Below are 13,882 nucleotides of genomic sequence, written 5' to 3'. Positions count from 1 at the left end.
AGCTGAATGTAAAGGCTGCTCGCAAACTACACAAAATACATTTATAAATAATGACAAATAAATACACAACGGAGATGACAACGAGTGGAGAACCTTCTAGTCAGTGTGACAGAAATAAAACTGTTTCTCTGTAAACAATGAATAATGATAAAGGACAATAAAATTACCATACTGCTACAGTGCTGCCATTGGTCAGGGTTAGATCTACAGCACTGCCATTGGCCAGGGTGAGATCTACAGCACTGCCATTGGCCAGGGTGAGATCTACAGCACTGCCATTGGCCAGGGTTAGATCTACAGCACTGCCATTGGCCAGGGTTAGATCTACAGCGCTGCCATTGGCCAGGGTGAGATCTACAGCACTGCCATTGGCCAGGGTTAGATCTACAGCGCTGCCATTGGTCAAGGTTAGATCTACAGCACTGCCATTGGCCAGGGTGAGATCTACAGCGCTGCCATTGGCCAGGGTTAGATCTACAGATCTGCCATTGGTCAGGGTTAGATCTACAGATCTGCCATTGGCCAGGGTGAGATCTACAGCACTGCCATTGGCCAGGGTTAGATCTACAGAGCTGCCATTGGTCAAGGTTAGATCTACAGCACTGCCATTGGCCAGGGTGAGATCTACAGCGCTGCCATTGGCCAGGGTTAGATCTACAGATCTGCCATTGGTCAGGGTTAGATCTACAGATCTGCCATTGGCCAGGGTGAGATCTACAGCGCTGCCATTGGCCAGGGTTAGATCTACAGCGCTCCCATTGGTCAGGGTGAGATCTACAGCACTGCCATTGGCCAGGGTTAGATCTACAGCGCTCCCATTGGTCAGGGTGAGATCTACAGCACTGCCATTGGCCAGGGTGAGATCTACAGATCTGCCATTGGCCAGGGTTAGATCTTGAGTTGTTATGTAGGGCTAACTCAAACCAACACAGTTGTTATGTAGGGCTGACTCAAACCAACACAGTTGTTATGTAGGGCTGAGTCAAACCAACACAGTTGTTATGTAGGGCTGACTCAAACCAACACAGTTGTTATGTAGGGCTGAGTCAAACCAACACAGTTGTTATGTAGGGCTGAGTCAAACCAACACAGTTGTTATGTAGGGCTGAGTCAAACCAACACAGTTGTTATGTAGGGCTGAGTCAAACCAACACAGTTGTTATGTAGGGCTGAGTCAAACCAACACAGTTGTTATGTAGGGCTGAGTCAAACCAACACAGTTGTTATGTAGGGCTGAGTCAAACCAACACAGTTGTTATGCAGGGCTGACTCAAACCAACACAGTTGTTATGTAGGGCTAAGTCAAACCAACACAGTTGTTATGTAGGGCTGACTCAAACCAACACAGTTGTTATGTAGGGCTGAGTCAAACCAACACAGTTGTTATGTAGGGCTGAGTCAAACCAACACAGTTGTTATGTAGGGCTGAGTCAAACCAACACAGTTGTTATGTAGGGCTGAGTCAAACCAACACAGTTGTTATGTAGGGCTGACATTCATTATGGAAAGAGGGATATGTTAAGCAGCTCCAAGTCTGTTGTTGATTGGTCGATTGATTAATTAATTGATATGATACATGGATAACAGGTCAGTGTGGTAACATGGATAACAGATCAGTGTGGTAACATGGATAACAGATCAGTGTGGTAACATGGATAACAGATCAGTGTGGTAACATGGATAACAGATCAGTGTGGTAACATGGATAACGGATCAGTGTGGTAACATGGATAACGGATCAGTGTGGTAACATGGATAACGGATCAGTGTGGTAACATGGATAACAGATCAGTGTGGTAACATGGATAACAGATCAGTGTGGTAACATGGATAACAGATCAGTGTGGTAACATGGATAACAGGTCAGTGTGGTAACATGGATAACAGATCAGTGTGGTAACATGGAGAGCAGGTGAGCGGCAGGTGAATAAAGCTAATATGTGTAGTAACAATATGACACCAGTAGGGGGCGGTGGTGTATTACAGTAAATACTGAGGCAAGAGCCCAATCCCAAATGGACATCTAACTGAAGGAGCTCTATCACCACAGCAGCCCTCCGTACCCCTCTACTGTTCAGGGTCATATATAGTATTCCAGGGCTAGGCCAGGTTGAGCTCAGTGGGGTCGGCTACAGAGTTATCAGAGGGGGTGTCCTCCAGGGAGGCCTCGACAGTGTTGTTCCAGGGGCCGTCCACCTGGGGGTCAGAGCTGTTGGCCAAGGGGCTCTCCCCGACCACCGGGCCCTGAGAGGGGGTCACCTCGGGGGCCTGGGAGGGGGTGGGTGGCCGGTTGGCTGGGAGATCTGAGGGGGAGTCAGCGATGGTGCTGGAGGGGATGTGTGTGGCATTGGGTGTGTGTGAGGTGTTAGGTGTGTGTGAGGTGTTGGGTGTGTGTGTGGCGTTGGGTGTGTGTGTGGGGGTAGGTGTGTGTGGTGGGGTTGGTTCCTGGGGGTCAGAGCAGACGGCCTCTCCCTCAGCTACGTACCACACCTCATTGTGTCTGTTCAGCAGCTTCAGAGGACTGGAGTGAAACACAGGAAAGAATCAATACACACACACACAGACAGACAGACAGACAGACAGACAGACAGACAGACAGACAGACAGACAGACAGACAGACAGACAGACAGACAGACAGACAGACAGACAGACAGACAGACAGACAGACAGACAGACAGACAGACAGACAGACAGACAGACAGACAGACAGACAGACAGACAGACAGACAGAGAGAGAGAGAGAGAGAGAGAGAGAGAGAGAGAGAGAGAGAGAGAGAGAGAGTTCATATAGCAATTGGGATAGATAGAGAGAGACAGACAGAGACAGAAACACAGGACAGAATCAATACTAAGAGGGAGAGAGAGAGAGAGGGGTGTGTATGTGTATTTATGAGATCATAGTGTGTGTGTATCTGAGATTAGTCTGTGTGTGTGTTTGTGTATCTGAGATTAGTTTGTGTGTGTGTGTGTGTATATCTGAGATTAGTATGTGTGTGTGTGTGTGTGTGTGTGTGTGTGTGTGTGTGTGTGTGTGTGTGTGTGTGTGTGTGTGTGTTTGTGTGTGTGTGTGTATATCTGAGATTAGTTTGTGTGTGTGTGTGTGTGTGTGTGTGTACATGCAAAAATGTGTTTGTGCATATGTGTGTGTCCAGGCCTACCTGTCGTAACCCACTCCATAGTGGTAGGTGTGGTTGTAGTCAGCCTGGACTCTGACCAGCTCCTTGGTCAGTAGGTGAGCATGAAGCCTGGAGGTCACTGATAACATCCAGCCTCCGTAGCTACGCACGTACACATCCATAGAGGGCATCTCAGTAAAGTAGAGCTAGAGAGAAACATCCCAACAACAATAACACATTATAACATCACTGGTAACATCCGGCCTAGATTAGTTCACACAGACATAATGACATGGCACAATTCCTTAGAATTCAAGTCATTATCCCCTCTGATAGAAATAACTCCAGAACGATAGAGCATTATCCCCACAGATATATAGATCATAGAACATTATCCCCACAGATATATAGATCATAGCACAATATCCCCACAGATATATAGGTCATAGAACATTATCATCACAGACAGATAGATCATTATCCCCACAGATATATAGATCATAGAACATTATCCCCACAGATATATAGATCGTAGAGCATTATCCCCACAGATATATAGATCATTATCCCCACAGATATATAGATCATAGAATATTATCCCCACAGATATATATATCATAGAGCATTATCCCCACAGATATATAGATCATAGCACAATATCCCCACAGATATATAGATCATAGAACAGTATCCCCACAGATATATAGATCATAGAACATTATCCCCACCGATATATAGATCATAGAACATTATGCCCACCAATATATAGATCATAGAACATTATGCCCACAGATATATAGATCATAGAACATTATCCCCACAGATATATAGATCATAGAACAATATCCCCACAGATATATAGGTCATAGAACATTATCACCACAGACAGATAGATCATTATCCCCACAGATATATAGATCATTATCTCCACAGATATATAGATCATAGAGCATTATCCCCACAGATTTATAGATCATAGAACAATATCTCCCCCCATTTTTCCCTCAGAACAGCCACAATTTGTTGGGGCATGGACTCTACAAGGTGTCAAAAGCGTTCCACAGGGATGCTGGCCTATGATGATTCCAATGCTTCCCATGCTTGATACACACAGGAAACTGTTGAGCGTGAAAAACCCAGCAGCGTTGCAGTTCTTGACACAAACCGGTGTGCCTGGCACCTACTACCATACCCTGTTCAAAGGCACTTAAATATTTTGTATGTAACATCTCATTCCAAAATTATGGGCATTAATATGAAGTTGGTCCCCCCCTTTGCTGCTATAACAGCCTCCACTCTTCTGGGAAGGCTTTCCACTAGATGTTGGAACATTGCGGGGACTTGCTTCCATTCAACCACAAGAGTATTAGTGAGGTCGGGCACTGATGTTGGGCGACTAGGCCTGGCTCACAGTCGGCATTCCAATTCATCCCAAAGGTGTTCGTTGGGGTTGAGGTCAGGGCTCTGTGCAGGCCAGTCAAGTTCTTCCACATCGATCTCTATGGACCTCGCTTGTGCACAGGGGCATTGTCATGCTGAAACAGGAAAGGGCCTTCCCCAAACTGTTGCCACAAAGTTGGAAACACAGAATAGTCTAGAATGTCATTGTATGCTGTAGCATTAACATTTCCCTTCACTGGAACAAAGGGGCCTAGCCCGAACCACGAAAAACAGCCCCAAACCCTTATTCCTCCTCCACCAAACTTTACAGTTGGCACTATGCATAGGGGCAGGTAGCGTATTCATGGGAACCGCCAAACCCAGATTTGTCCGTCGGACTGCCAGATGGTGAAGCATGATTCATCACTCCAGAGAATGCGTTTCCACTGCTCCAGAGTCCAATGATGGCGAGCTTTACAAATCAAATGACATTTTATTGGTCACATACACATGGTTAGCAGATGTTATTGCGGGTGTAGCGAAATGCTTATGCTTCTAGTTCCGACAGTGCAGCAATATCTAATAAGTAATATCTAACAATTCCACAACAATACCTAATACACACACATCTAAAGGCATGGAATAAGAATATATACATATGTATTTATATGCACACCACTCCAGCCGATGCTTGGCATTGCACATGGTGATGTTAGGCTTGTGTGCAGCTGCTCGGCCATGGAAACCCATTTCATGAAGCTCCCAATGAACAGTTCTTGTGCTGACGTTGCTTCCAGAGGCAGTTTGTAACTCAGTAGAGAGTGTTGCAACTGAGGACAGATGATTTTTCCGTGCTTCAGCACTCGGTGGTCCCGTTCTGTGAGCTTGTGTGATCTACCACTTCGCAGCTTTGCCGTTTTTGCTCCTAGACGTTTCCACTTCACAGTAACAGCACTTCCAGTTGACCGTGGCAGCTCTAGCAGGGCAGAAATTTGACGAATTGACTCCTATGACGGTGCCACGTTGAAAGTCACTGAGCTCGTCAGTACGGGCCATTCTACCGCCAATGTTTGTGTATGGACATCGCATGGCTGTGTGCTCGATTTTATACACCTATCAGCAACGGGTGTGGCTGAAACAGCCGAATCCACTAATTTGTGTCCACATACTTTTGTAGCACTGCAGACCGGTCCCAGCTCCATAGCTGTCTACTGTACAGCAGAAGAGAACATCTTGATTCATCATCTGTTGAGAACATCACTGTGTATACCTGCGTAGTGTAACGCTAGGAACGCCAAGTTCCTGGGTTCAAATCCCGCAGGGGTCGCACACACTCACATGCTAGAAATATATATAAATATACACACACTCACTACTACTGTAGTGGATAAACACCTCTGCTAAAATGGCAAACATCATAATATTAACTGTGTGATGTGTTCGTTCCACCTGTTTCTGATTGGAGGGTTGACCAGCCAGACTCACCTTGTCATTGGTGGGTGTGGGAGGCCTCTCCTGATAGGCTGCTGGAAGCAGGAAACTAAGGGTGTAGATGGCTGGTTCCCACATCCTGGTCTCCTCAGGGATCCTCACCAGGACTGGGGCAGTCATCTCCATCTGGAGACCTGGGACACGCAGACATGTACACACATATCCATTTAGAGATGTATAGTATTCAGACACACAGTGCATTGTGTAGAGGTACAATGTCCTAGAATGGGTAAATTCAGACACACAGGACTAAACACACTCTCTCTCTCTCTCTTACCTCCGTTGTTGTCTCCAGTGATGTACTGGAACAGTCTCTTACCTCTGTTGTTGTCTCCAGTGATGTACTGGAACAGTCTCTCTTACCTCTGTTGTTGTCTCCAGTGATGTACTGGAACAGTCTCTCTTACCTCTGTTGTTGTCTCCAGTGATGTACTGGAACAGTCTCTTACCTCTGTTGTTGTCTCCAGTGATGTACTGAAACAGTCTCTTACCTCTGTTGTTGTCTCCAGTGATGTACTGAAACAGTCTCTTACCTCTGTTGTTGTCTCCAGTGATGTACTGGAACAGTCTCCTGAAGGCCATGGCTGCTCCCACCCCCATGAAGTAGGCCTCCGCATCCGTAGACAACCAACGAGTAGGACTGTAGTGACGGACCTGACAAACAGACACACAAATATTATTGAAGGAGACGTTTTTAACATGTAGGTGCAGGTGTCCGTCTATCTCTCTCTGTGTGTGTGTGTGTGTGTGTGTGTGTGTGTGTGTGTGTGTGTGTGTGTGTGTGTGTGTGTGTGTGTGTGTGTGTGTGTGTGTGTGTGTGTGTGTGTGTGTGTGTGTGTGTGTGTGTGTGTGTGTGATGGTGGGTGTGTGTGTGTGTGTGTGTGTGTGTGTGTGTGTGTGTGTGTGTGTGTGTGTGTGTGTGTGTGTGTGTGTGTGTGTGTGATGGTGGGTGTGTGTGTGTGTATGAGATGGTGTGTGTGTGTGATGGTGCGTGTGTCCACTCGCCTCATATTCATCTGTTTTGCACACCAGCTCATACTCCAGACATTCCTTTGACTCGGAGCAGAAACTGGAGTTGTTGCTGGGGCTAGAGGACAGAAGATACAATGAGACACTATTAACACACACACACACACACACACACACACACACACACACACACACACACACACACACACACACACACACACACACACACACACACACACACACACACACACACACACACACACACACACACACACACACACACACACACACACACACACACACACACACACACACACACACACACACACACACACACACACAGAGTAAAGGTGTGTCATTGAAAATGAGAGATTGTCTTACCCGACGCCGCCTTCAACTGAAACCATTAGAGCCACCAGCACCACCAGCCCTGGGAACAACTCCCTGAGGACACACACACACACACACACACACACACACACACACACACACACACACACACACACACACACACACACACACACACACACACACACACACACAGTTGTTCATATCCACTGTTTAGTGGTGTGTGATGGTGTGTGTGTTGGTGTGTGTGATGGTGTGTGTGTGATGGTGTGTGTGTGTGTGTGTGTGTGTGTGTGTGTGTGTGTGTGTGTGTGTGTGTGTGTGTGTGTGTGTGTGATGGTGTGTGTGTGATGATGTGTGTGTGTGTGTGATGGTTTGTGTGTGTGTGTGATGGTGTGTGTGTGTGTGTGTGATGGTGTGTGTGTGATGATGTGTGTGTGTGTGTGATGGTTTGTGTGTGTGTGTGATGGTGTGTGTGTGTGTGTGTGTGATGGTGTGTGTGTGTTGGTGTGTGTGTGTGTGTGTGTGATGGTGTGTGTGTGATGATGTGTGTGTGTGTGTGATGGTTTGTGTGTGTGTGTGATGGTGTGTGTGTGTGTGTGTGATGGTGTGTGTGTGTTGGTGTGTGTGTGTGTGTGTGATGGTGTGTGTGTGATGATGTGTGTGTGTGCGTGATGGTTTGTGTGTGTGTGTGATGGTGTGTGTGTGTGTGTGTGTGTGATGGTGTGTGTGTGTTGGTGTGTGTGTGTTGTGGGTGTGATGGTGTTTGTGCGTGTGCGTGTGTGTGTGTGATGGTGTTTTCTGCAGAGGTACAATGGGGCACATTATCCTCTGAGAGGGAGAGAGAGAGCAGGGAGGGGTGTGTGTGTGAGAGAGAGAAAGAGAGAGATAAATAGGGAGAGAGATTTTGCTGCATCGTCATACTCTCTCTGCACTAGTCCCAGCATCAGCAGCAGAACAGGCGATCTGAGGTCACGGTGGAAAATATAATGATGCCAATGGTCTTAACTAGATCCTTATCAACCACTGACCTACTGCAGGGCAGAAACAATCCCGTTACTCAACTCAGCTAACAGCCGTTATTTAACGGTTGGAAGCGAGCCAACGGTGGCGTTTCAATGCGGAAGACACACTGTGCTTGCCTTTCCTCCGCCAGGACCCGGTTAATATTGATGCAGCGGACCGAAACATGAGAGGGGGTGGCTCAGAAACAGACTCTCCCACCCTCTGTCTCTCTCTCGCTCTCTTTCTACCGCTCTCTCTCCGTGAGATGCGCAAGCAATGCGTCATTTTGCTGCTCAGGTCAATGTCACACCCACTTTACACTTTCTTTCTCCTATTTTGTTATACAACTACACAAATGATTTCAAAAACCTTACCCATAGAATTACTCTCGTCCCACACACACGTTGAAGTAAAACAAATAAACCTAACAAAAATGGTCCCATTTGCTTTAAGAAAACAATATGCAATAATGAAAACGCACTTGCCCAACATAGTCCACTAAACAGCAGCAAACATGCAGTATGAGAACTCACATTGTGACGAGGAGTGTCCTGTCCCGTGTCCGTTATCCGCCGGTGAAATATGACTAGGCTACTGCGTGCTTTGTGCGCTCTGGAGGACGACGACAGTCACCCAGCTAGATTAGCAGTAGCTTTATAGTCTCCTGCTGCTCACGAAACCACAGCCAGGTCTGGGCTGGCCCACTAACGGCCGACCGGAGGGGCGCAGGTGTGTCTGTGTGTGTTAGTAATGCAGCGGCGTGGGGTTAGCCGCGGGAAGTGGTTTAAGGGATGCAGAATTAATGCAGATTTCTGGCTTCACTGAAGACATCAATACTGGTCCGCTGATACTGAACTAGTGAAGGTCCAGTGCAATCCTTTAGTGAGTAACATTTAACTAAATGTATTTGAGTGTTTACCAGCATTTGTAACTTGAGTCTGATAATTATCTGTACAAAACAGTTAATCTGATAATACTTGTGGAATATAAAAAATGATTGCTTAACTGTTGTGTTGTTTTAAGGGTAAAAAATGACCCCCACTATGTTCAACAGCAAAGAAAACCCCCTAAATGATCTTTTTTCAACTTGAAATTTGATGATTATTCCTAGAGTGATCCCAACAGAAGAAGTGAAACATCGCCTTTGTTCATATTTCCATTAAAGCTGGACACCACCAGGGTATAAAGATTGTCTTAGGGTCATTTCACCCTGAGGAAGGCACCGTTATGCCCAAACATTGTTAAATACCCATTCAATTGCTGGGAGTTTATATATGGAGTGTGCGACTTTCTTTTTGACCCGGCAGTTATAGACGAATTTATACATCACAAAACCACACACAAAACCACACACAAAACCACACACACACACACACACACACACACACACACACACACACACACACACACACACACACACACACACACACACACACACACACACACACACACACACACACACACACACACACACACACACACACACACACACACACACACACACACATTGAGAAATGGAGATTATGTGTGCTACTGATTGAACTCAGCCAGCAGCTCCTGAAGAGGAAGATCACCATGGTTGGCACAGTTAGAAAGAACAAGCCTGAGCTCCCCTCTGCACTCCTCGCAACAAGGGGGAGAGAGGCCTTCTCATCAAAGTTTGCCTTCACCCCCACCACCACTCTAGTTTCTTACCTCTCAAAGAGGAACAAGAATGTGGTCCTCCTGAGCACACTGCACAAAACGGCTGAGATCAGTGATCGTGAGGACAGGAAGCCAGTCATTATCCTGGACTACAACCACAACAAAGGTGTGGACAACCTGGACAAGGTGATTGGAACTTACAGCTGCAGGAGGATGACTGCCCGCTGGCCCCTGGTCATCTTCCATAACATCATTGATGTGTCCTCATACAATGCCTTTGTGATATGGAACAAGATCAACCCTACCTGGATGCCTGAAAAGCGGAACAAGATGAGGGTGTTCCTGGAGCAGCTGGGAAAGGCACTTGTAACCCCACACATTCAAAGAAGGGAGCGCCTCCCCCGCACAGCAGCCTCTGCAGCACTTGTGAAAGCTGTTCAGCTGAATCTTGTCCTGATCCACCTGAGGCTGCAGCTGGGGCAGGCAAGAGGAGGAGATGCCAATTCTGCCCCCCAAAGAAGGACTGTTACACAAATACTATGTGCTGCACATGTGAGAAATATACTGCTTAAAAAAATAAAGGGAACACTTAAACAACACAATGTAACTCCAAGTCAATCACACTTCTGTGAAATCAAACTGTCCAGTTAGGAAGCAACACTGATTGACAATACATTTCACATGCTGTTGTGCAAATGGAATAGACAACAGGTGGAAATTATAGGCAATTAGCAAGACACCCCCAATAAAGGAGTGGTTCTGCAGGTGGTGACCACAGACCACTTCTCAGTTCCTATGCTTCCTGGCTGATGTTTTGGTCACTTTTGAATGCTGGCGGTGCTTTCACTCTAGTGGTAGCATGAGACGGAGTCTACAACCCACACAAGTGGCTCAGGTAGTGCAGCTCATCCAGGATGGCACATCAATGCGAGCTGTGACAAGAAGGTTTGCTGTGTCTGTCAGCGTAGTGTTCAGAGCATGGAGGCGCTACCAGGAGACAGGCCAGTACATCAGGAGACGTGGAGGAGGCCGTAGGAGGGCAACAACCCAGCAGCAGGACCGCTACCTCCGCCTTTGTGCAAGGAGGAGCACTGCCAGAGCCCTGCAAAATGACCTCCAGCAGGCCACAAATGTGCATGTGTCTGCTCAAACGGTGAGAAACAGACTCCATGAGGGTGGTATGAGGGCCCGACGTCCACAGGTGGGGGTTGTGCTTACAGCCCAACACCGTGCAGGACGTTTGGCATTTGCCAGAGAACACCAAGATTGGCAAATTCGCCACTGGCGCCCTGTGCTCTTCACAGATGAAAGCAGGTTCACACTGAGCACGTGACAGACGTGACAGTCTGGAGATGCGGTGGAGAACGTTCTGCTGCCTGCAACATCCTCCAGCATGACCGGTTTGGCGGTGGGTCAGTCATGGTGTGGGGTGGCATTTCTTTGGGGGGCCACACAGCCCTCCATGTGCTCACCAGCGGTAGCCTGACTGCCATTAGGTACCGAGATGAGATCCTCAGACCCCTTGTGAGACCATATGCTGGTGCGGTTGGCCCTGGGTTCCTCCTAATGCAAGACAATGCTAGACCTCATGTGGCTGGAGTGTGTCAGCAGTTCCTGCAAGAGGAAGGCATTGATGCTATGGACTGGCCCGCCCGTTCCCCAGACCTGAATCCAATTGAGCACATCTGGGACATCATGTCTCGCTCCATCCACCAACGCCACGTTGCACCACAGACTGTCCAGGAGTTGGCGGATGCTTTATTCCAGGTCTGGGAGGAGATCCCTCAGGAGACCATCCGCCACCTCATCAGGAGCATGCCCAGGCGTTGTAGGGAGGTCATACAGGCACGTGGAGGCCACTCACACTACTGAGCCTCATTTTGACTTGTTTTAAGGACATTACATTAAAGTTGGATCAGCCTGTAGTGTGGTTTTCCACTTTAATTTTGAGTGTGACTCCAAATCCAGACCTCCATGGGTTGATAAATTGGATTTCCATTGATTATTTTTGTGTGATTTTGTTGTCAGCACATTCAACTATGTAAAGATAAAAGTATTTAAAAATATTATTTCATTCATTCAGATCTAGGCTGTGTTATGTACAATATCAAATCAAATCAAATGTATTTATATAGCCCTTCTTACATCAGCTGATATATCAAAGTGCTGTACAGAAACCCAGCCTAAAACCCGTCATGTACATTCACATTAAGTGGTTTGTAAGGATGGTAAATGAATACGTGAACAAAAAGTGGTTGTTTTCCATGTTATTTAATTTAATGTGGATGTTTTGTGTCTTTGTCCATAACTTTGCACCATTTGATGTAAATGTTTGAGGACAATGTTTTGTTCTTTCTAGATTCCATTAGAATGACATCACAGAGAAAGAGGCAGGGCAACAACTCTTACAATTCCAACTATTGAATCCTGATTCTGTTCCTAATTATACAACTACCTTTTTTTGACAAAGCTAAGACGCTGATTTTTTGTTGTCTATATCAGTCCACTTATACTAGTAAAGGCCCAGTGCACTACTTTTGTGAGAATTTTTTTTTCTCCAAAAATAATAAATGTTTCTATTAATTAACATTTTTAATTCTGATTTTTCAGGGGGTGCTGCAGCCCCCTCAGCAGGCCTACTTCCCGCAGCTGTGGGCGTGGCCAGGGGTGCCTAGAGCTGCATAAATATGCTGGTTTCGGCAAGCAGTTACTGTACGCCCAGCCAGACAGCGCCCCAGTTACAGTATGCCCAGCTAGACAGCACCCCAGTTACAGTACGCTCAGCCAGACAGCGCCCCAGTTACAGTATGCCCAGCTAGACAGCACCCCAGTTACAGTATGCCCAGCTAGACAGCACCCCAGTTACAGTACACTCAGCCAGACAGCACCCCAGTTACAGTATGCCCAGCTAGACAGCACCCCAGTTACAGTATGCCCAGCCAGACAGCACCCCAGTTACAGTATGCCCAGCTAGACAGCACCCTAGTTACAGTACGCCCAGCCAGACAGCACCCCAGTTACAGTATGCCCAGCCAGACAGCACCCTAGTTACAGTATGCCCAGCTAGACAGCACCCTAGGTACAGTATGCCCAGCTAGACAGCACCCTAGTTACAGTATGCCCAGCCAGACAGCAACCCAGTTACAGTATGCCCAGCCAGACAGCACCCTAGTTACAGTATGCCCAGCTAGACAGCACCCTAGTTACAGTATGCCCAGCCAGACAGCACCCTAGTTACAGTATGCCCAGCCAGACAGCGCCCCAGTTACAGTATGCCCAGCTAGACAGCACCCCAGTTACAGTACGCTCAGCCAGACAGCGCCCCAGTTACAGTATGCCCAGCTAGACAGCACCCCAGTTACAGTACACTCAGCCAGACAGCACCCCAGTTACAGTATGCCCAGCTAGACAGCACCCCAGTTACAGTATGCCCAGCCAGACAGCACCCCAGTTACAGTATGCCCAGCTAGACAGCACCCCAGTTACAGTATGCCCAGCTAGACAGCACCCTAGTTACAGTACGCCCAGCCAGACAGCGCCCCAGTTACAGTATGCCCAGCTAGACAGCACCCCAGTTACAGTATGCCCAGCTAGACAGTGCCCCAGGAACAGATGACAGGCTGGCATCAATATTCAGATCACCAGAGACACTTCTTCAGTGGTAGGCTAAAGGTGAGTTTAAATAAGACTTTTCTTTGATATGTTTTGGATGTTTTAAATCAAATGCCACCACTTTCCTTCTGCCCTTTTCCCTGTGTGAAACGACCCTTTCCTTCTGCCCGTTTCCCTGTGTGAAACAACCCTTTCCTTCTGCCCGTTTCCCTGTGTGAAACGACCCTTTCCTTCTGCCCGTTTCCCTGTGTGACACGGCCTGTCCTACGTCTTAATGGTCTTGGGTGAGCTATATTGGGCCTTCTTTTTAAAGCCC

General features: G+C 47.2%; 1 protein-coding gene across 1 annotated transcript; it reads right to left on the bottom strand.

Annotated features, from left to right (window-relative positions):
* Nucleotides 1-945: 945 nt before the first annotated feature.
* On the bottom strand, nt 946-9,012 carry LOC115178381 (heme-binding protein 1). The gene is made up of 7 exons (XM_029739546.1): nt 8,844-9,012; nt 7,339-7,401; nt 6,994-7,075; nt 6,522-6,642; nt 5,983-6,122; nt 3,160-3,323; nt 946-2,521 (listed from the first exon to the last, which is right to left on the bottom strand). Coding segments are annotated over exons 1-7 (993 nt in total). The 5' UTR covers nt 8,846-9,012; the 3' UTR covers nt 946-2,100.
* Between the last annotated feature and the right edge of the window lie 4,870 nt (nt 9,013-13,882).

Source organism: Salmo trutta, chromosome 38 (assembly GCF_901001165.1).
Source record: "Salmo trutta chromosome 38, fSalTru1.1, whole genome shotgun sequence".
In the NCBI taxonomy this organism is placed as follows: Eukaryota; Metazoa; Chordata; class Actinopteri; order Salmoniformes; family Salmonidae; genus Salmo; species Salmo trutta.
Note: the sequence above shows the minus strand (reverse complement) of the source record. Positions and strands in the feature narration are given on the sequence as shown.